The sequence below is a fragment of the Geospiza fortis genome, unplaced genomic scaffold, assembly GCF_000277835.1.
Source record: "Geospiza fortis unplaced genomic scaffold, GeoFor_1.0 scaffold121, whole genome shotgun sequence".
Classification (NCBI taxonomy): Eukaryota; Metazoa; Chordata; class Aves; order Passeriformes; family Thraupidae; genus Geospiza; species Geospiza fortis.
In genome coordinates this window covers 1,471,185-1,495,271 of record NW_005054346.1, presented here as the reverse complement: position 1 = coordinate 1,495,271, position 24,087 = coordinate 1,471,185, and the positions used below count along the sequence as shown (strand labels likewise).

Genomic DNA, 24,087 nt, shown 5'->3' with positions numbered 1-24,087 from the left:
GCTTGTAATTTAGCCCAGAGCACCTACAGAAACCCCAGGTGTGCAAAGCCCAGCAGCAGAAATCCAAGTCCTGTGAAAGTCAAGGAATAATCAGATCAGACATAACCCTGAAAAATAACCATTTTACTTTACCATGTTGCACGAGAGATAAACCAAATTACGTGTCCTGCTAGACCTCCTAGAAAGGAACAGCTCAAGAAAAAAAAATAGGCTATAATGCTTTTATTTTAGCCATATATCATAGTTGCTATACTCACTATTTTGTCTGCAAGCACTGCCTCCTCTAACAATGGAAATTGTTAAATTGGGTCCCACGATAAGTTACATTAGGAACCTTACAGCTATAATAAAGAAAAGATAGGAATCAAAGACACTAATTCACTTCAAAGGAAACAAGACTCAGAAATCTCATATATGACTTCCCACTAAGTTATCTCAATTGAACCACATTTTTAAAGTGTGTCAGCTAAAGTAAGTGTTGGGCTACTCTTACATTTCAAATTGTTAGATTGCATAAATAAAAATAAACTTGACTACACAGCACTTCCCTTCAAGGAGAAAATGTCACAATCCCAGAAATACAGTTCAGTGAAATGAAAGTCTATACTTCCAGAATTCTCTGCAACCAGGCAGTTAGAGAGTAGCAAGGGAAAAAGGTTTAACCCTCACACACCATAGGAGTCTTGATATTTTTTTAATGGGTAGACACAGATTCAGAAAGAGAAAAGAGAATGAGACACAAATGCCACTAAACTTTTATGAGAGGCCACCACACATTACACAAGAAATTATCAGAGACCTGATAGCAGTTGATACTCCTCAGAAATTTAAGAGAAAGAAGCGACACAGTCAAAAATGAAAGAGAAATAAAAAGACCTGAAATACCTGTCAAGGAAAGCCAGACCCTACAGATTTAATCAACAAGATAAAAAACGAAACTTGTGAATGACTTTTACTGACTTTCTTGCTTTGGCTATTTTACTTTTGCTGAAGCTGCTTGAGCTAAAATTCAGTTATATCAGTGTGTTATAGATAAAGTCAAAAGTTTATCCCACATTCATACAGCCCCACTGATTTCAATTAACAAATATATTTATGGGCCTGTTTGCAATTTCTGCCAAAAAACCTGATCAGATGCTGATTACCAGTTCTGACATGTCATTAAAAACACGTGAAGTGTAAGAATTTTACAAAGAATGTACAATGTTTTGCTTTGATTCCAAATCTTTTATACTAGACTAGTCCAAATTCTGACATTGCTGCACACTCACAGAGCAGATCTTTCAGTGAGATAAGTCAGTAGATAAACCAGAGCATGGAGTTGTTAACCCCAAGGCCACACTCAGCTCTCAGCTTTGCCTTTCTCTTGCTGAAAATTGACAAAACAGTGCAGCAATCCTCTTGGACTAAGACCAATACAGCAGGACTAAATCTTTAAAGGTTTAAGAAGCCACCAAAGAAAGAATTTTTCACATCAAACTGTCAGGAAAGATCACTGCAGAATAAACAGAAACAGATACAGACGGACTGCAAGGGCGCAGTGACAAACACTAACCCAGGGCATGAGAACTGACACTGCACCTTACAACTACAGAGCAGAGGTCTCTTCCTGGGATAACGAACTTCAGGTTTTTTCTGGGATTGCATGAAAACTTCAAGGCAGATTTATGATTTATCTGAGAAAAGGCAGTTAAAGCCTCCTCAAGACCTGCTTCCTCAAAGACACATTTCCAAGGAGGCCACATCTCAGAGGCTGCCTGAAGACATCAGCTAACAATTACAACGGCTACATCTCAGTGCTGCTGGAAGCCTACTCCTTACTAGAGAATAATGTGATGTTTACAGCATCTGCTGCCTAAACACAAGCCATCACCCTGAGAAAGAAAGACTGGAAAGGGCATGTTCTGACCCCATCCTATCTCCTTCATAGGATCAGCAAAGTGTAGTGTTTCTCATCTGGGCAGCAGAGCTCAGTGTTTCATGCTGCCTCCTCTGGAAAACCAAAGAGATTAATCCAACTTCCAGTAGCAAAGGAGTAAGTTCTGAGCAGCAGAGATCATCCACAGCCTCCTGCAACACCAATATCCTGCCCTGCCATCCCTGTGATGAGCACTGGCAGTTCCCACTGTGGTCAGGGACAGTCCTGAACAGCCAAACATAGGGGGTTTTCCCTGCACTGTTCCTGTGCACTCCTGTGGCAAACCTTTCCTCTCTGTCAGAGGCTAGTGTGTAGTAATCAACAGAAACATCTTCCTCAGCCTCCTTCTACAACCTTAAACAAGTCCTCAAGTGATAAAATCTTCCAACCTGTCTTAATTCCCTATGGGCAGCTGAGAGAATAGTTTTGAAAAATGCTTGATCCTTACCAGTTCCCAATGAATCGGGGATCGCTCTGGTCAATATACACAGTTGTCCTAGGATCAACATAGAAACCAATAAGGAGTCCTCCTAGTAAGTATCCAGCTGCAGGTCCAAGTGCTCCCATTACGTACATGATGGCTGAGGAAATAAAAGGTCAGAGTCACAGATCACCAAAATTAATGTTTCATTATTTATTTACGCATGAAATCACAAAATAAATTATCTTTCTTTAAACAAGAGGTTCGGTACCCTAAAACTTGAAGGTATCTTTTTTGCAACCAAGTCAGCAACTTCTGCCTAAGTCACATATTAGTAAGAAGATTACTGCTTTCTGTACATTTTCAGTCAAATTATGCAAGTATAGACTATTTTGGAATTCTGGATGGAAAGCATACTTGACTTGCACAAATTTTTTCCTATTTGGTAACATTTCCTTTAAATTAAATCAAAATTATTTAACATATAAATTTGAAAAAAGTCTAACTAATGGTAGAGAAACAGAAAAGCAAAGAATAAAAATTGTAATCAAAGAGAATGCACATTCTAAATTAGAATGTACAACATTCTAATTTAGTTACCATCAGTCTAATACTGTCTATAAAAGAATAGCCCATTTTAAGAAATCAAATATTCCTATTTCAGAGATTGACAGAATACAGGTTCACAAAAGGAAAGGGCTATTTAACTAACTTGTTATCTTTCTGTGATAAGGTCACCCACCCAGTGGATGAAGAAAAGGTGATGAATGTAGTTTTTCTGTAATTTAGGAATACTTTTGATACTGTCCCTCACAGCATCCCTCAGGATAACTTGTCCAGCTGCGGGATGAGTGGCTGCAGGCTGTGCTGGGTGAAGAACTGGCTGAAGGGCAGAGCTCAAAGGGGGCCACTGGTGTTGCCCAGGGATCAATTCTAGGGCCAGTTCTGGTCAATACATTTACCAACAACCTGCAGGCAGGAGTTGAATCCACCATTAGCACATTTGCTGATGATCCCAAACTGGGAGGTGCTGCTGACTCTTTGGAGGGACAAGAGGCTCTGCAGAGGAATCTACACAGACTGGAACACTGGACAGTGATTAATAGCATGAAGTTTAACAAGTCAAAACACCAGATTCTGCAGCTGGGACAGACTAATATCAAGCAAAAGTATAAACTGGGAGAGGAGTGGCTGGAGAGCCTCTTTGCAGAAATTGATCTGGAGGTGCTAGGTGCCAGCAGGCACAGCAAGAATCAGCAGCATGTCCTGGAATCCAGCAGGACAAACCCCATCCTGGGGTGCATCAAATACAGAATCACCAGCTGCTCAAGAAAGGTGACTATCCCACTGGTGCAGCCTCACCTGGAGCACTGTGTGCAGTTCTGGGCACCACAATTTAAGAAGGATGTGAAGGTCCGTGAGTGGGTCCAGATAAGGGCAATAAAGCTGGTGAGAGGGCTGGAAGGAATGACCTGTGAGGAGCAGCTGACTTGAGGCTTGTCTAGTTTGGAGAAAAGGAGGCCTCAGGGCAACCTCATTGCTCTACAGCTTCCTGAGGGGGCGATCTTTACTTGCTGTATCTTTTCTCTCTGGTATTCAGTGACAGGACACATGGCAATGGTTCAAAGCTTCACCAGAGGAGGTTTACAGTGGATTTTAGGAATCATTTCTTTAGGGACAGGGAAGTCAAACACTTGTGAAGGTTTCCTAGGGAGATGCCAGAGTTATCAGTGTGTTTAAGAGGCATTTGGACAATGCCCTTAGTAACAGGTTTTAGTTTCTGGTCAGCCCTGAAGCAGTCAGGCAGTTGGATGAAATGATCACTGTAGCTCCTTTCCAACTGAAATGTTCTGTTCTATTCCATTCCATTCCATTCCATTCCATTCCATTCCATTCCATTCCATTCCCCTACAATATCTCTTTCCTTCCTTAATACATCCTGTGGTACCCATTCCTTCTAAAATGCTTCTGCCCTGCTTTCTATAGGGTCTGGCTGTAAGTAAAAAAGGCAAGAGGGGTGGAAGGGTTGGTCTCTGCTCTCTGCCCATGTATCTTGTACCACCAAAACCCAGGCTCCAGCACAGCAACACCTGCTCAGCTGCTGCATATCCTCTAGCAACACATGAAAGAATTTATTATCTAATTCTCTGTAATTATCTCTCTAGATCCAGATGGTTACTGGACCAGTCCCTGCCCACAACAGGAATATAGAGACTCCATTCTTTTTGGTCCCATCCTCAATCAGACACGCTTGAGTTTCCATGTTACCTGTTACAGCAAATTATATCTCAAGGATAAAATAAGCGAAAAGGGATCACTAAATCTACCTGATTAAACCAAAATAATTTGCACATTTCCATCTTACACTTTGAAGTAAGAGAATGAAGAAAAGCAGCATTCTTGCAAGTAAAAATAGAACCTTATTGCAGCAAAAAAAATCACAGAAGCCACCACAAAAGGTAAAACTGCCTATACTAAAAAATGCTGCCAGACCACAAATTGATTAGAGTTTTATCACTTTTAAGTCTTTTTTTTTGTAAACACATTCTTGGTTTTTATGAAACTGCAACTTTGAATAAATAGATTTTGCTGAAGTCCTTTTCACATAATGGTTTTCAGAACTCTGTTCACTATTTAAATTTATTCCAGCCATGTTCCCTACTGATTGATTGTAAACAATTCTCTGTATGCCTAAAATGCTCCATCAGACATTGAAACTCTGTTCCTTAGCAGCAAGTGGCTAGATAAATCCCACAGTAACTGCTATTTGCAAAAAATCACATCATGAGGAAGGAAAAAAAAAACCCAACAACAAACAAAAAACTATCTCCACACTCCCACAGACAGTAATAAATTTTGTCCTACAAATGTTTCCTTGGAAAGTTGTTTCAGACAACTACAGCAAACTCAGATCTCTAAAATCTTTAGAGAGGAAACACAAAGGGAGTAAAAGACTGACCTGATCCATTCACTTTGGTATTCAGAAAAAATACTTATACTGCATTAATTCAGCTTTAGTCCCACCACTGAAAGCAGCAAAATGCAGCAACTGCTTATGTTTCAGATCACTACCCAAATAGAGTATTTTGTACACCTGCAAATTTCAGAGGGTCTTCCTTGTAAGCAGAAACATTGCACAATAAAGATAAAAGTAACATTGTACACTGTTCTGCTTTAGAGGAAGAAATCCTGTTGACAATTTCAGGAGTATTTTAAAATTACTATATGCTATTCAGGCTTCAAGATATTTTGCTTTTAATATAACTTACTGGCAAAATACCACTTTCTGAGTCTTTCGGAAAACACAGAGCCTCCACACTCCTGGTCGATGGCAGCAGGTAAGTTCATAAAATTGCCATTTTAAGATACAGCATCTTTTTCAGCATCTAATAATGGTCACTATCAGAAATTGGACACCAAGTGCAAGAAACTGACTTAGACTTATAAATGAGACTAAACAGAGCATGGCAAGCATAACATTTCAATATTTCAAAATAAGGTACTTGAAAGAATCTGCCCCAAACTTTCAAACCTTGCTGTGGAAGCGAAGGGCAAACCAGCTCCGTAAGTCACCCTGGCAGGCTACTCAAGGGTCCTGGACCCTTAAAATTCTGGTCACAGCCCTCACAGCTATATTCAGGAATTGTGATTCCCAAGTAGCCCACCAGGATTACTGGATGATATAAAAAAGAAGCTAAACTGAAAACAGATTCAATTGGGGTATCATCAAAATTGTACCTGTTTCACAAATAAAAATTCCTATGGAGAATAGTTTCAGAATTTTTTTCCACTCAGAACACTAGAAGGTCTCCAGATTTTGGATAAAAAAGGTTCAAAAACATGTAGATGATACATAAGAATCCTCCTTTCAGCCTTCTGCCAGGGATTTCAGCTAACTCTTTTTGGTCCTCCCTCTTCAGGCTACGATCTGGGATCTTGCTCTAGGGAGTTGCACAGATGTAACAGCCAAGACCTTTCAAATGGAAGTAACAAACATTTTTATCAAGGGACATGCTGGAGTACTGTGATGCTGAGGCAGGGCACACAGTATCCAGATAATTTTTTCAAACTGCACCTAAGGAAATCCAGCATTTGTCTTATAACCTCACAGCCACAGGCTTGACTGGTGCTTAGATTTGCAAGCTGCCTTACTACTCCTAAGTCACAAAAAGCTATGTTGTAAAATAGCATTAATATGTCCTTTCCCGTGATAAAACAGAGGTGATGTATATTCCATGAGTTAAAAGCTCTACTCCAAACCACAAATCATCTTCAACAGATAAAAGGAGGAAACTATTGTTAATATAGACATATGGGCTACAACAATCTGAATCTCTTCTGATTGGGTTGCACTGGACAGCAGACTGCACCCTCTGAGTTCCTGCATTAGCCATGCATGTTCAATGCTGACAAGTTGTATCACAATTCTGTGGGAACACTGGTCTCTCTAGGAAAGCACATCTGCAGGTCACCCACTCCTGCCCAACTTCACAGAACCACAGAATATTCTGAGCTGGAAGCCCTCCGTGTTCCTAAGTGAATGGCCAGCACAGGCATCAAATCCACGACCTTGGCATTAACAACAGTACCATGCTCTAACCAACAGAGCTGATCTCAGGGTGACTTAGAGCCATCTGAGAACTACTCATGACATTCAACACAACCAGCTTAGACTGGACCTGGTAAAAGCTTTTCCCCAGAAGCCTGTTGTAGCTTGCTGCTGTCATGCAGCATTCCAAGTGTCCAGAGGAAAGCACAGGGTGGTTTACTAAAATTACACATCCTTTAAACAAGACAATTTCAAAGACCAAAGACCTTGTGGATTCTTTAAAGTCTTTCTCTGCTCCAAAGATCTTGGTGTTGTGGTTAAAAGTTGCCATTACCAAGCATATCTCTTCAGTGATGAGGGATAGCCATTCCCAGCCCTCCCAAACCTGGTCTTTCAGATCATAGCTCTACCTCTGACACAAACTGTAGGTAAGTAAAAATATCCTGGTTTGGACAGAGTTAGTTAAGTGACCATTTTCACCCAAGATATCTAGCCATGGCAACTTTGATTCCTTGAAGCTTTGTACTGGAGGAGCTTCACTGCCTTACTGAGTATGTCCTCAGCATGGCATACCTCGGGCTCTACACCATACCAGCAAAAACTGCAGCTGGCTGTGGCTAGCCAGGCTTAGCCATAAATTGCCACCCCAGCTAAGATGCTAGATGGAAAAGGGAAGTCAGAGAATTAGTAACCGACTTACATAAGGAATCTACCTATCCACGTGAAAGATTAAGATAAACAATGTCATAAGATTAAACAATGTCATTCTTCACCACAGAAGAGTTATCCTGGGACATGCTGCAATGAATGCTGCCACTCCAACACCTGACCAAATTATATTGTTTATTGCTTTATTCATAGAGATTCTTCTTCAACAGGAGAAAGCTTTACATATGGCCTATTGCAGCACAGTCTTTTTGACTACAGTAAGATGAGCTGAATCCTTTGTGGGTCTGAAAATCTGGGTTCACATCAAGTGCATGAAAAAACTTTGTTGCCACAGAATTTTTTTTTAATCTACCTACACTACCTCATTTATTTAATGAGGCAGAGGTTGTAAAAATACTGTGAATGTCCTTTTCCTCTTCTAATCACACCAAAAGACATCTTCAGTAGGCTCTGTATATGGGAACATAAAACACATGTCCCTGTGGCACCCTCAAATGCATTTGTGAACCCTCTGACTGTGCCTCCTTACATTAGTCATGCTGGTACCAAGTAAAGTCACAAGTCACATTTTGTGATGAACAGAAATGACAAATTAGTGAGCTACAACAGGTTGGCTTCTGGGTTCTAAAAACACACTTTGCTTAAAAAAGTAAAAACAAAGGCATATATTGCTCAGTCCCTGTCATCTCCTCTGTGTGCACACACATGTCACCACACAGAGTTTATCACTGGAGGAGGAGGAACATTTCTGAAAGACCCCATTGTCCAAATCTTGGCAGCATATCACCATAGTACAACTGTTCATTTCATACATGTGTAAGACAAGCAGAATTTGACCTTTATTCTGTTTTCAATGGAAGTTTAGAATTTGCAAAATCCTGCAAAAGCTACAGGGTGTATCTATTCTGAAGGCATATTTTATATATGCATACAAGCATGTATATGAATGTTTGCTACTGTCAGAATAGTAAAGCAATTACAGAAAGTAGTAATAGACTTTGTAGGATATTTTTTAGGATATAGAATCATAATCCTTTTATATCTGTAGATTTCAAGTTCTTACTCCAAAATCTTAACAGTCATTAGCATGAGGGCATTGATTGGAAAACAGAGATGCAAAAGACAAAATCAATCCACTAGAGATGTGAAGCAGAATAGTAAATCCAGAAGTGTAATCTACTTAATTGAAGCAGTAATTCAGTTTTCTAACTGGCTGAACAACACTCTCATAAAAGAACAGCACAAAGAAGAATTTAAAAAAAACACCAAAAGAAAACATTCATGTGAATTTGCAATGAAAGCCCTGTGTATACAGATTACTTGTTTACAATCTGAGGACTGAGCTTTTACAGAAATGCAAGATGATCTTTATATAATCTTGAATATTTATGTGCCAAGAAATTTAAAGGGCTATAGGTTAAAAATAATAGTCGCAGGGTTACCACCTGGAATTCTGCAAGCAAGAGAAGCCCCACCATGCTCTGGTACCACCATAGCACCCTCTCCAGTGCTACCAGCAGACATTTCCTTGGACAGCTGTACTGTGCTGTCACTGGAGAACGAGCAGCACTGTTATTTCTCTAGGCTATAGAGCAGGTTTTGATTTCTACACAGAGCAAAGCTGATAGACAGAGGTTTCAAAGGGGAACAGGTCCCAGCTCTCCCCTGCTCCTCTCATGTCACAGCACTGCGATGGGATACCAAGGATCAAGCATAAAGGAGCTTTCAAAGAAACACTGCTCCCTTTCATGAAGGCATATTTACCTCATTCTGTCTAATTTCACTACACAGAAGCTACCCCTAAAAATATAAGGTTTAACTACTCTTTTGAGCCTGAGGACACAAAACTGAGTTGTGAGTAGAAGCCAGGCAGACTCCTCAAAAGCTTTTAAGTCAGGAAACCGGTTCACTTCCTTCTTTTCATCACAAACGCACCATCAAACGAATCTATACATGCTTTAAGATCCTTTCTTTAATGTGGTTATTTGCTCAGGAAAAAACAATGCTTTGAGCATTACTGCAGTTCAGATAATAATGTCCAGTTCACATCTTTAAATCACTTCCTTTCAAAATGCATTAGTGTTACATGACTTTAATAGTCTCTCAGATCCAGAGTTCCACTCAAAACAATAAACAGAGCAACAAAACTGCTTCAGTAGCCTCTCTTGATCTTTGTATAGAATATATTTGTCCCTATTTTAACAAGCAGATTCCACAGATCTGGAAGACAAATTTATAGAGAAACATAATTAAAGCAAAATTTTACATGCCTGGAAAAGAAAATTAATGGTCCAGCTTACCACTCCATTAAAAATGCTGGAAGTTAAATAAAATATATTTCAATTTTATTTAAGTGACTTGCCAACCCCAGATGAAAAGCATCAGATTTTTACTTTTCTCTCACAGCTTTATTACTAAGATATCATTTGTATTAAAAGAGATATCATTCCCTGATTTAAACAGCTATGCTGCTTCATGCTTTGTATTCACCATTTGTGGTCATGTTCTAAAACATTATAATCATTTTCACTGGATCTAATTCTATTATATCCGTAAAAACTCAGGAAAGCAAGCCCAAAGAAAACAAAGTAAAATAGGCTGTCTGTCCCAATCTGTACTTCTTGTATACATTGCAGGGCTGCTCCAAGTCACTGCTATGCTGCAGAGCCACAGTGCCTACAAAGCCTTTCAACTTACACTAAAATTTCACAGACTCAGTACTTGTCTTTTGGTTACATCCACAGGTATATGCATCCAATCCAAAATTCAAAAATACTGAAAATATCAAAGAAGAAAAGCTTATACTTGCACCGTGGTATTTCAGCTTTACAGATACTTGGCTAAAGAAATTATTGCCCCAAGGAAAATGACTCCAGTGCTTAAAATGAGAGTCTTTATCTCTTTATTCCTAAAACCTGAGAATTGTGGAAGTAGGAATTCCAGGGGCAACTGGAGACTGTCCCATTCTTTAAAGACAACTGTTTTGCTTGGAACACACAAATATTACTTGTGGGTTTTCAACAAAATCTGTCTTTTCTCTCTTTATATTCACCTATAAATAAACATTTGCTGATAATATTACCAAGAATGACTTGCGGTTAGCAAGCAAATATGAAAAAGGCACATCTGTTGAAAAAGATTAGTGAAAATGGCTGCAATTTCTGAATGCAATTTCCTATCAGTGTGATTAACTGAATTTAGAAACCATGCACAAAGAAATTCTTATATCAGATAATTAAGCAAATCAGGTTTTATCAGCTTCATAAGTTCTTAAACTAATTCTAATATAAGAATCTTCTGGTGATAATAGTATTCCAGAAGCACATATAATTAACTTCATGCATATGGATAGTCCCATGTGAATTGTTTGCATGACCAAAGATAAACACATTAGAACCTAAACTGAAAACAAAGATGTCCTGATATTCTCTCCATGAAGTCAAAGGCATTTATAACCTAAATATATGTTTGGGATTGTCTTTAAACAGAAGTGTCAACAACTGCTTAAACGCAGGAGTAACAGTGATCTTTCTTAAAACTCCCAATTTTTTTTTCCATATGTAAGAAATTTTGATATGGAAAAGTACTTTTATTGAATTTTAGGTCTCAGACAGATGCAGTACACACTACTTGTACTGAACAGAGTCCGAATGTCAGAAGAGATGCAACAGAAGGCACAGCTCTGCTCTTGGCTCCTACTTTCTGGAAATCAGCTCTCTAAAACGCTGCACATCTTCAAGTTCTTTAAGTTTATCGTGGCATGTTGCGTTATTAACACAAGGTAATGTATCCCAAGAAGTTGACTAGGCATGAATTCCCAAACTGTGAGTTTTCAAAAGAGCATGTTTCCTAAAAAATGTTTCCTTTTGTGAATAGTAAGGCAGCTAGACAGAGACACTGACCATTTGTGTTAACACCTACTGAGTAACTCCATGGTCCCTGCTGAATTCTTGGTCTGTCAGTGTCCCAAAGTTTTGATTACTCCAAAGAATAAAACAATGAAATTTCATAGAAGTACTGCTGACTTCCATAAAGAAAATTATTTACTGAATATAACTATTATTAACTAAATTGTAAGCAAGCTGCTACTCCAAATTATTTTAAAAGTTTAACTAATAACTGGTTAGATAATTTCACTGTATTATTTCCCATTCATTCAAACACTGGGAGCTAAATCCACAGTCATGAATTTAACATTCACAGTAAGAGTACTCCTGAACCACTGTGACTTCTCTCTTGAAGCAGGCAGGATTTGGCACTTCTGCACTAATACTCAGTGGTGTTCCTACTAAAAGGACACTGAAGCTGTTGGCAATCTTTAAGATACTAAAGCAGTCTCTTGACTCACTGGCATTCTTTCCATAAGGTCATGTCAAATGGGAATATCTGATCTCTGCCTTTTAATTGCTTGGCTTTGGGGGTTTTTTAATGGTTGGCAGTTGAGGTTACATATACACATTTAATTTTCACTAGGGATTATCCCCAGGCATGTGCTTATAGACTCTGTTGACCTCAGCTTTTTAAAACATATTTTCATGTCTTTAGCATTATTTCTAACTACACTAGAGTGGGCAGGATTGTTCACTCACATGTCATCCATCCCCTTTTCTTCAAATATCAAGTTGTGAAAAATGTCAAACTGTGAAAGCTGAGATTTGGCCTTGAAGTGGACCTCAACAGGCAGATCCCAAATAAGAAAATGGGGAAAAAAAAAAAAGATATCAAATTTAAAATCACAGCTGAAAAGGTCCATAGCTTCAAGACCAGCAGAACCTAGCCCAGAAGAGTATTTCAGAGTTTTTGTATTATGATTTATTTTTAATTTGTTTTACATCATGTTCAGGTAGTCCAAGAGTACAAGCCAACAGGAATATTTTACTCAGGTCCTCTCATCTCTCTGAGCTGGGAGAATACACCCACTCCTAGAGGAAAAGCAGGCAAGAGCCCAGTGAAATTTACCAGGCACGGAACCAGATGTTAAGAGTATGCCATCATGAACCATCAGAAGAACCAGGAGTAAGTACCAATTCCTTAGAAAAAAATCTATATAAACTAAATACCCAATGCTTATGGAGGTGGCTTTTATTGTGCACAAACCAGCTAATGGCACACAAATAACCTGTTTTTCAGAGGCAGGTTTGACATGCATTCTTTTATACTTCATCATTATTCAAAGCCAGTTCCTCTGTGCCTAGAAAAGAAAATGTGAGGAAGAAGCAGAAAGAGCCCAAATATCTACTGAAAGGGAAGGTTAGGCGCTGATAGTAAGTACACATATGTGTTTATATATATTCATTTTTGCTTTGTCCCACCAGCAAGACAACAGAACAAAGAAGTAAAGGGGTAAATGACTTCAATCATATTCCCTCAGAATTAATTTCCTTTCAAAAATTGGTTTCTGCCTAGGAGGCATAGGTTAATTATTGAAAATGCTGGTGATCATTTTTCCCTTCACTACCTCTCGCTAATAGACTGCAAAGAAGGGCAAGCCGCACAGCATTTCTTCTTATTTTCTTTGTAAATTGCACTTACATTTTTATCTTTCAACCGAAACAACAGTAATTACACTTCATTACTCATATCTGATGCAAAATCTGCCTGTAAGCAAAAGCCCATTATTCCAGCAATTTGCAGATGACCCTGTGAGTTTTAACATCTATTGTATTGCTAAAAAATTATTTTGCTACATTCAGAAAGGCTGAAAGCTGCAATAGCTTCAATAAAAATATATTAAACAGCAATTGGCAAAGTGAAATGCAGAGCTGTATAGTCATATCTGAAACAATACTGAATATATTATTACAGGTGAAAGAGTCTGAAAAACATTTCCATCCGTGTGTAACAGTTATAAATAGAGGAGATCATTTATTTTAGCTAAAGGACAACACCACTATTTTATGAAAATCTCCAAACCTTCAAAATACAGTCTTTATCTTCATAGGAACAACATTGTTTGGGCACTTTCACAAAGCTGAAATTATGGTGAAATATTTGATTCTGGAAATAAAACTTGAATTTTGGCTTCCGGGTAAGGATCTCTCCTCTGTTTTCCACAGAGGGATCGTAAGACAGACATGAGAGCTCATTCAATCCTATGTTCTGCTTGGGACAAAAGAGTTTCTTGCTGTAGCACCAAACTGAATCTCTTCATCCCAGCTATGGAAAAATACCATCAAGCAGTACCCCAGCAAATCCTTCCCGTCCCATAGTTAAGGAGCTAATGGGCGCGCCACCAGGGAGAAACAAATTGTCCTCAAACAACCCTGACACTCCTGACACAGCCCCATGAAACAGGATACAGAAGCACCAAGCTGCTGCTGCAGATGCCTGAAAGGATCCTCCTAAATCTGATAAAGGGACATGAATTCTTAGAGGTATTCAAGAAAATCAGAGAAAATGAAATGGAGATCACAGAGAGTCATGGAAAAAAAGAGGTGAATACTGTTTTGTAAGAAACCAAAAGGCAGGAAATTATTTATATTTTTGTTTTGTACTGAAAATCACCACAGACATCATTTGTTAGCAACAAACTGATTCTATAAATAAATATGATGCTATAAATATATTTCCTTAGACCATTTCAGTCAGGTCCTGAAAGAAACAAATGTATGCCTCACGAGGAAAGGTAGATATTGACATGCAATGCCAGTAATAAAATAAAAATTGCAAAAATATTTTCGTTTGACATTTTAAGTAATGTGTTTTACATGGTTTGCTTACATGGTTTTGTCTCTCAATCAAGCAAAAAGGATTATTTTTTTAAATGCTAATCTGTAGTCCTACATAAAGATCAAAATAATTCACTGTAAGTTAAATATTTCAACATGATCAAAACCAAATAATTTTCTCTGCATAAAACCCCTAAATCACTATATCTCTATAATCAAGATTTAGTTGCATCATAATTTGTCAGAGCAAGACCATCAGAACATTTTTATCAGTGTTATTAAAAGGCATTGCTTAAACACCATGTGTAGCTTTAAAAAATCACTCTAACAAAAGGTTCTCCTATTACAAATGGTAATACCATAGCTACATTTGTCTTTCTTTTTAAGATATAAATTGTCATTGTGATTTACAGCTCCATTTGCAGCTCATTCTCAGTTCCAATAAGATATGTTAATAAAATACAGAAGTATTACTAACTTGCAGTGTTGGCATTTCCAACAGAAAACTATTTATATTACAGGGATCTTTCCAAGATTATTTCAAAACACCATATGGATGACTTACAAAATCTGAAAAATTTCTAATCAGCTAAAGTTACTTTCACTAATTAGGTAATTTAATTATTTAGCTGACATATTTTAGAGAAAAATGCCGATATCCTTTCATTTAATCTGCAAATTTTTTTAAAAAAAGATTGTTCATTCTGGCTTTTTCTTTCTTCTGTGAGTAGAATTAGACATGACAGCTTTGTTTCTCAATTACTTAGATTAACAGATTATTAAGCATATTTTTATTCTTCAACAGTAAAAGATGCTTTCACAGACATAAGAAATGTAGTGGCTAGAGGCTATGTAGAAATTACTTTCTGCCACCTTTAGACACACTCATGGCAGTAACTTTTTTAACAAAATAGTTAACTCCATTATATTCTTGGGGACATGGCAGATTCTCTCTAACTTGAGTGCTTTGTTTTAGGCTATATGGTTTTATATAAATAGAGCTTTGGAAAGGGATAACACTGTAATGAAATCTGACTGAACACAGATGTCAGAGTAAATGAACACAACAGTCCTTTCTGGCCCAATAAAGCATGAAATTATCCCACCAATTCTCTTTTCATCCCTAATACAGTAGATTTTGCAGACCTCATCCTTTGCAAAGAAGGATGCCAGAAGACAAGAAGCCTCTTTACCTTCCTTTCCTGGCTGTGCTGCCTTGAGACATCTCCAAAGGTCTTACCCTGCCAGGGAAGGGCCAGAGCTGGCCTCTGCACTTCGCCATTTCACAGACGCATCAGCTGAGCATTTAGGAGACTGTCCCAGCATGGGTGGTGGCCTCGGCAGTGGCTGCAGCAGCCAGGGAACCTCGAGGTGTCCTGAGCCACCCCTGGGCATCCCTGTGTGCCACGGTGACTCTGGGAGCACCAAAGAGCAAGGACACCCCAGAAAAACTGACCTGGAGCTGGTACTGGACACAGACACTGCTCAGGCAGGCTCAGGAAATAACATACAAAGTACCAATGAAAATCAAACTTATTTCCTGAAGCAGATTTTGCTCACTCAAGCAACTCAGGGACCTTTTCTTTCTAGTATCTTTGTCCATTTGCATCCATTCTCATAGGGAACATGTTTTCAGTTATTTACACTAAGAAGATTTAATTGGAAGATTACACTTATGCACACAATCTGCAAACTATCACAGCTTTCAATCAATTTATCACAAAAAAAGCAATTTGTTGAAACTCTAATCTTATGTTTGCAAAGAAAATTCAATTTGAGCCCTAAATCCCACTGAAAATCACTGAAAGTCAGGTCCCTTGACTTCCTTAGTCTCCTTGGGAAATTTTAATCTCAGTTATTAAATTATTCTGACACAGAGAGAGAGAGATTGACAGGGAGGTCCTCAAGGAACAGTACTGGAGTTGCTTGGAATAACCATGATTGCAAGTGTTACCAGTGGTCTCTGCTGCTGTCAGAGCTTTTCCAAGTCTAATGAAAATTGATCTGGCATCTTCCCATTCTCTGGGAGTTTTCTACAACACGTGACAGAAGAGACACGTCTTCACACACTGTTGGATCCTTAACTACATGTTCAGATTCATACTGATGAATTTGCCAACATAACATAACAGAGCGGAAGCCTACAGCTCATAGACAAAAAATAAAAATGTCCATCACTAAAACTGCAACACCTAGTACCCCTCCAAAGAGCAAATATAAAGCATGTACTACATTTCCACGCTGCATGCTATACCTAACTGCAATTGTCATCCAATGTAGTGATCATTTCAAGAAACTGTACTGTCATGAGATTAATTTATGACAGTGCAGAGTTTCAACAGAGCACTCACAAACTTTTATTAACACATACATCTGAAGGTGCAGTGCAAGCCTTTGCCTCTTGTACAGAGACTGGTTGTCATTCTACAAGAGACACATAATGTGAAAGCTAAAAGAATCAAATGCAACACTACCAAGAAGATTTTTAAATTTTCAATCAGTTTAAATCATACTTGCTTCTAACAAACTCTGTAAATAGAAACACAATCTACAGTAAAAAAATGCCTAAAGAACAAACATCTCTCTATCACATTGCCTTGAACTAAAACTGTTGTATAAATTATTTATATATGCTAACAGAACATACTTGGATCCATATGATCCCTATCCATACACAGATAATTGTATCTGACACATGCCTATCCCTAATCCACATTGCAAGTCTCTAATAAATTTTTTAAAACATTCCAAGTCTACTTCTGCCATTCATGTGGACACTATATTGAGACCACAATGGCTCAGACAAAACAAAACAAGTTTAAAAAGGGTCTTTGCAGAACTTTTGAGAAACACAGACCTTCATCTCCTGTAACCTCTTACACAGGTGAAGTTCTTCAGCTGCTTTTATCAAGTGTATCATGGCAACGCTCATACACAGAACACAGGACTCAAAACACTGAAAACATGGCACAGTAAATTCAGCTTTGAGATCTCTCATGGTTATTTCTTTTTCCACCAAGCAGCTCACCTGCTGCATGCCCAAGGTCACCACATGTCACACCAGAGTAACATGTCCTTGCCTAGAGGGCAATTCTAACCCCCAAAACTGTATAAACCCTTCTCAAACACATCATGGCTGCTCCATTTGTGCTCCCAAACACCATAGCTACTTTGCTCATCGCTTTGTAAGTGCTTTGTAGAGATTTTCTGAGCCAGAGACATGCTTGCAGAACCAAGGCTCTTGCTGGTTCAAGCGCATTTAAATCACCATCTGCTAACTCATAAAATAAACCACTCAGGCAAATGTTTCTTTCAGAACACACAAATGATAGTAACACAGCATTATGCTTTTCAAACACTAAAACTGTTGGGAAAAGATCAGCAACTGAAAGATCAAAACAGTGCAGTGACAACACCAGCAGAGATGCAGCAGCAGAATCAGACACTTGTTCCTAGCTAACACAGCTGAATAACCAAACTAAAATGTTACTTCTCACTTTCATACCTGTGAAATTGTGTAGGTAGCTCTAACAGCATGCATCTCCTTTTCCAGTGGAGGAACAACCCAGAGGTATTACCCAGGCTTTTCTCTTCAGGATATTTAGCACACAGCTGATGGACACTGCTTTTCCTAGCCATTTTTTACGTCCATTCATTTCTGTTGTACCTTTACAAATGTCCATGGAGAAAATATTTTGACACAGGAGTTTTGTTTGTTTCCATAAAATCACAGAAAATAAGTAATGTTTCAATTATAGAACTGACTCAGAAGATGCACTAAAAAAACTTTGCATAGTTTTAAAAGAAAAGTAAAAAGCTTAGATCACACCATGTTCTCCTTTACATTGAAGTGATACAGAAAAAAACTCCACAGAAATCACTGAAATGTCTTCAGACTGTCACAGGAAGAACAAAATTAGAAAACAGCCTTCTCCTCCTTATTGCCCAGTTTCAGGAATATCCTGAAGACTCTCAGATAGAAAAGAGGAGCACTGACTAGTGAAACAGTAATTAGCTATTTAGCACTTAGCTTTTCAGTAAGCTCACCTGAGTCGTATGTTTTATGTGCTACGTTTACTGTTGCTACTTTATTCCACTCAAAAGAAAAGAAAAAACAGGCAGCTTTCATTTCTCTAGAGATCTTCTTCTAGGGAAAAAAAAACATTTGCAACAATTCTAAATTATTTTAGCTATTACTATTGACTGGTTTGTCTAATTTCCTTTCCAAAGTCCTCCACTGGCATGGCACCATCACACAGCTTCCCAGAGGTCCTCAGGCCAAGGACTTCATCACTCAAATAATACAACTTCAGGTATCTGTGGCCAGGGAGGAGGTAAAGGAAGGCCAAACAATCAAGTCTAAATCTTCAAGAATGGAGCTATTCCCCCTCCTGCACTTATAATAAATAAAATAAAGCCAAGCTAAAAGCACACACACAGGCAGCCCTGTGACAGTGGCGATACTGATCTTTGCAGATCCCCTTATTTCTGAGGGGAAGGAAAAGCCAGGCTTGAAAACAAGCCCTTCCCCACTGGTGGGGTTCCACACCGGTTTCCCTTAGCACTGATATGTGGTGGTATCCTGCCTTGTGGCTTCACAGAGCTTTTTCAGCTAACATTTCTGCAGGATCACCTACTTCCATTCTATTTCTAAAAAACAGAATGCATTACTCTGTCTTCCTATTCTATTCATCTCTAAATGAAAATTCTTTGACCTTTCATTTTAAGAATAATGTATTTGGAATCAGAATAAATACCTTATTGGATTGTAACATCCATCTCCCTGTGTGCTACTCAGTGAAAGAACACCACTTAATCTCAAAGGTTATTCTACACTATTTTTTTAGATCAGATTCATCATTGCAGTATCAAAAAGCAGATTACAAACACTTTAGCATGAATATAAATTCTCCTGGTTTTAAGAAAAGAAAATGAAATGTTTGAGGCAAGGGAGAACAAGGTACATTTGGCAGCATCCTGGGGAGATGTCTGCTTGTCTGTTCAAAATGCAGGGAGAGAAACTCCTACTGCAAAGGAAATAAAAGGAGCATGTCTATTATCAGGGGAGACCATCCCTATTATATTTTCTTCATTTATCACTTTATCATTCATTTTCAATACTTAACACTGTATAAGACCAAATGGCTTTTATATTTGGCTTCTATTCTACACAATCACTTCATTTATGAATAATGTATAACAATTCATTACAACATAACCCTGAAAATTTGTATTTACAAGTGTGTAAGAAGCTTATCAATGCATAATGTAACTGTTAGCTACAGTGTGGGAGTTTCAAACATAAGTCACAATAATAAAGAGGAAAAAACCTCTAGAGAAAATATTCCACTGAAAAATGTGCAATAAGGAAGTCATCAAATATGACATTGAAGAAAAAGCCTCTCTTCCAAAATACTAAAAATACATGAGCTATTTGGCTAAACACCTCTGTGACGCCTTTCAAAAAAGTGTCTGACTAAAGGAATTAAAGTTCCAGGCAGTTGTTAAAAACCCAGATGTTTATGGCAGCTGCATTTTCTGTGGCTCAGATGCTGGGTGGGATTTGACCCCCATGTGTACAGGCTGCTGCCCCGGGTGGTTCCAAGAGCCTCTGCTCCCTGGCTGCCCTGGCTGTCCCGCTCCATCCCAGGAAAGCCGGACACACAGACGAGCTGCAGACCTGGCACAAACCTGCCCTGGCAGCCATGCCAGAGCAGCTGGAGGTGTGCTCGGTGCCAGTCACAAAACCCTCGAAGCCAGCCCCAGGGAAGGGCAGCAGCAGGCATCCACAGCACAGGGAGTGGAGCAGGGTGGTCAGAGATCCCCCTCCAGGCAGCACAGCACACCAAAACACATCTGCTGATGATGAAAGCTAAGGGACAGCCCTCAGGGAAAACAGCCTCCAGATCCAATTCAAGTTAACACTAAACTAGCACTGCAATGCTCAGCTAAGGCTGGACTCAATGATCTTAAAGGTCTTTCTTTTCCAAGGGAAATGATTCCATGATTCTATGTACCATGTAAGCTATTACCTCAGCAGTAACAGTGTTCAGCTGGAGAGCCCCAGAAGACTAAGGAGACAAAAAGCCAAGCACTTAAAAATCCATCAAAATGGGGAAATCCAAGCATTTCTGTTCAGCTTTCTTCTTGTAACATAAATAATTATCAAAGGCTGTGACCCTCATCCAGTACTTTTCATTTATTCCTTGGAGATAGCATAGATTAATTACCTTGTTACGCAAGTCTTGGGTGATACGGTAATGTGCAATAAGAATACTTTAATTGCACAAAAACTGCACTAACAGGCAATTAGTGTGATAAAACACTGTATTAACTGCAATGTGATATGGAAGTTTGCTCCCAAAATGGAATAATAAAGCTGTTTCTACAGATAACCGTTAACAGAAGAGGTGACACAGGGATATTTAAACATAGGCAACATCTAACCAAAACTAAATTTTGTAGATTACAACTCAAACTGGATTATATTGGTACTCCTGCACAAAGAATAAATCATCATAGAGATCATCCTTTTATTAACATACACTGCTGAAACCCCTCAGGGAAACATTTATAAACACAAAAACATGTAAGCCTGAAGCCACAGAGCTGGTATTCTCATGAGGAGCAAATGGAAAAAGCAATCCTTTCCAGCATACTGGAGTCTAGGCATGTCTTGAATGAGGTACTAGAATAAAACAGGAGCAAGGGTTACACAGAGAAGTGACCTTCAACTAAATGGGATTTTACTTTTATTTTCCACCTAAGAATGAAAGGAAGTCAAAATGAATAAAAATTGAGAATTAAATAGCAGATTGCATCTCAAAATGTCTAGCTATGCAGATAAGTATATATTGGTGGCTAAACACTTTTCCATCAAAAGTAGTTTTGCCATCAAACTCAGATTAATAAAAACGATACCTGCCCAAAACTGTTTTCACAATGGAAAAAAAAAAAAAGGTTTATTTCTCCCTAATTGGTTTGGTGACTTGAAAACTGTTTAATAGATGACACGTCTTTCCCATTATTTCAGATTACTTAAAACAAATGTAGTACAAAAATCCCAAAAGGCCTTGTTATCTGTTTAAAAATGAAAAAGCTTTACAGATCAGACCCTGCTCCCACTCAGTATCAGGTGTACCTCATTACCTTCAGGGGGAATGTGTCACAGTTAGTCATGATTTATTCACTTTTCTGGAAAGCTTTACTAAATCTAATGTTCATTAGATAGCAGGTTTGAGAAGCACAAGAGCAAGGCAGCAGTAAGCTGCTGGTCCTTGTAAGCACAAAGGCATTAGTATTAATTAAACGCCTCCAGACCTCCCTTTCTGCTCTGACTGTGCTTGCTGTCGAGCTAATTGCTTCTCTCCTCCAGCACAACTTATCGTGTCTGCCCTGCTGCAGAGCAGCCAACTTCATGTCTTCTAAATGGGATGAACAGCCTGCAGACAGTAACTCTGATTGCTTCAGATCTTTTCAGGGTTCCTTGTAAGACAATGGAAATGTTTTATGCAGACAAAATGATCTTCAAATTTTTCTTCATCTGAAGTTTTCACATTAGGAAATGAGTTGAATTATAAAACTCAAAATCTCTGTGGCCTTTTTAAAGTAAGAGCATCAATTAGAAAGATGAATAGGAAAGTCTTGATAGCAGCTGACATCACTATTGTAAAACATAACATTTGCAGGACTTAGAAGAAGAACTTACTTAATATAAAGATTGAGAAGTAGTAAAGAATCTAGGAGATATGAATAACAATTATGTTTATAAAAAAAATCTCAGAACTGATGGCACTGACTTGTGCTCTATTATTACTTACTTGACAATCCTACGTAAGAGGATTAATGTCTATTTTGGCACAATGTATAACAAGAGTACACAGCACATCACCAAGGGGTTATATCACACCCACACATATTCTTCATGTCAATTCTCCTACATCAGAAAGCCACCAGCTGTCAGTTCCCTGAGCTCCACACCATTTTGTTACTCAAGAAAATTAGGGGAAAAAAAGAATTCTTTTTAACAGGAGTGCAACACAGACTAAAATAAGAGTAGAATTCTTGTATAGTTCTTTGGCCTTCTGCATATAAAAATAACCATGCTGCTCCTCACGCTCTCTATCCTGATTCAACAGAAAAGCAGCAGGCAGCAGTCTTAAGAGCATCCAGCAGCTCCCTGACACAATCACAAGGGTTACATCAACCCTTCTTTTCTAATGCTACGCTACTAGTTCTCTCAGTATCTTCAAAAATGCCATGAAAACTGTGTCAAATCCAGGACTAGAAGAGTTGCTTAGCCCTGCAGTTGTATTTTGGAGAGATCCTAATGCTCAGACCACACAATAATTAATCTGAGCATCCTATTAAACTACACAAAGGAAATGTACTACATTCCTGATATACTGCACCATTTTTTCCTGTCAGGCACAATCCAAACAAAAAGCAGCTGGCTCATAGTGTAGGATGCCCACCTGATAATATAAACCTTATGGCTATCAAACCCCTCTACCACAGCCACTCATCAGTCCTCTCACTGCCTCTATCAGTTACATCTACTCTTCCTGGAAGAACATGGTCAACTTTGGCCCAGCAGTTAGTAAAGATTTCAGTATGCCAACTTGAACAAACCATGGGAAGTTATTTCTCACATATCCTGAAACTGCAACACATGACAGATCCCCTCCTCAGTCTCTGTAATACGCAAGGTATTTATAAACACACAATATAAATCTGAGAATAAAAACATAGTGTTTTCTTGAAAGCGTGGCACTGCACCAGACACATGGTAAGCTCTTCTTTCAGTAGGATTTAAATTTGGAGTGTGGGGATGCAGGGGATGATGAAGAGGGGAATAAGCATGAAAGGAAGTTAATTATAGATCTATCTGATGATACAGATACTCTTTCACCTTATCCAAATACTTAAAATTTATTATTAGTTATAGAAAGGAGTAATAGCTGCTCTAATGACAGTGTAGGAACTCTTAAAATTATGTTAGTTCATACATTACTCCATTTTTCTAGGGTTAATTGAATCTCTTATAGAAGATGACAAGGCATATATATACCCAAGGCTTCTGACTCACCACGCTTAAAAGCTCTTTTCAAGTTCTTTCCCATTAGCTGGCCTGGCCAATATTAGTCCATCAGTTTTACCTCATTTCTCATAGAAGGCTGATCTTCTTTTAATTATCACAAATGCATGGGGGCAGTAGTCTTAACCACTCACTTTATTTTGCTTTTCAAGGCCACATGCATCCCTGTTGTTGTCTGTGTCCTTGCTTCTGAGTGTCCAAAGCTAGTGCAATTAACCACAAACTCAGTAAGAACAATAAATGACCCCATCTAAGCAAAAATCAATTGCTAACAAACACCAAGACAAGAAGCAAAAGCTTATGAGGAGAACTTCTCCACAGGCTGAGTCACAGAGGTACTCCTAAATGCAGAGGACACTCTGAGTAGTGCTCATCTTCCTCCTCCCAGAGGTTCTGGGGAAGCCATGGATAGGAATAAACACATGGATACTTTTGCCTACTTTGCTTCTGCAATCAAAGAAATTCATACCAGCCAGCTCCATCCTCACCATCATAATCACAATATCATTAAACCGTTCAGTCACTGAGGTCAATGACTACACATCACTTCTATGTATCAAAATAGTGCAATAGCTACTTAGGAACTATAATTTAGAATGCAGCTCTTCATTCAAGCATCAATTCAGTCCTCAGCTATGCTTTTGAAAAATTATTTACAGTATGGCATTTTATTATGACAATATAGTGCTGAGTTCAGTGTCTTTTTACTCTCATTGTGTAACAGGACTAATATTCCTCCAGAAACACAATGCAGGTGTGGTAACA

General features: G+C 38.5%; 1 protein-coding gene across 1 annotated transcript in view; it reads right to left on the bottom strand.

Moving 5' to 3' along the window:
- Window positions 1-24,087, bottom strand: part of SLCO5A1 (solute carrier organic anion transporter family member 5A1) — a gene marked incomplete at its 5' end in the record, with an annotated part of 73,119 nt that overhangs the window by 38,282 nt on the left and 10,750 nt on the right. The window contains one exon of the mRNA XM_031058625.1: window positions 2,367-2,499. Within this exon, the coding sequence (XP_030914485.1) occupies window positions 2,367-2,499 (133 nt within the window). The remainder of the gene's footprint in view (window positions 1-2,366; window positions 2,500-24,087) is intronic.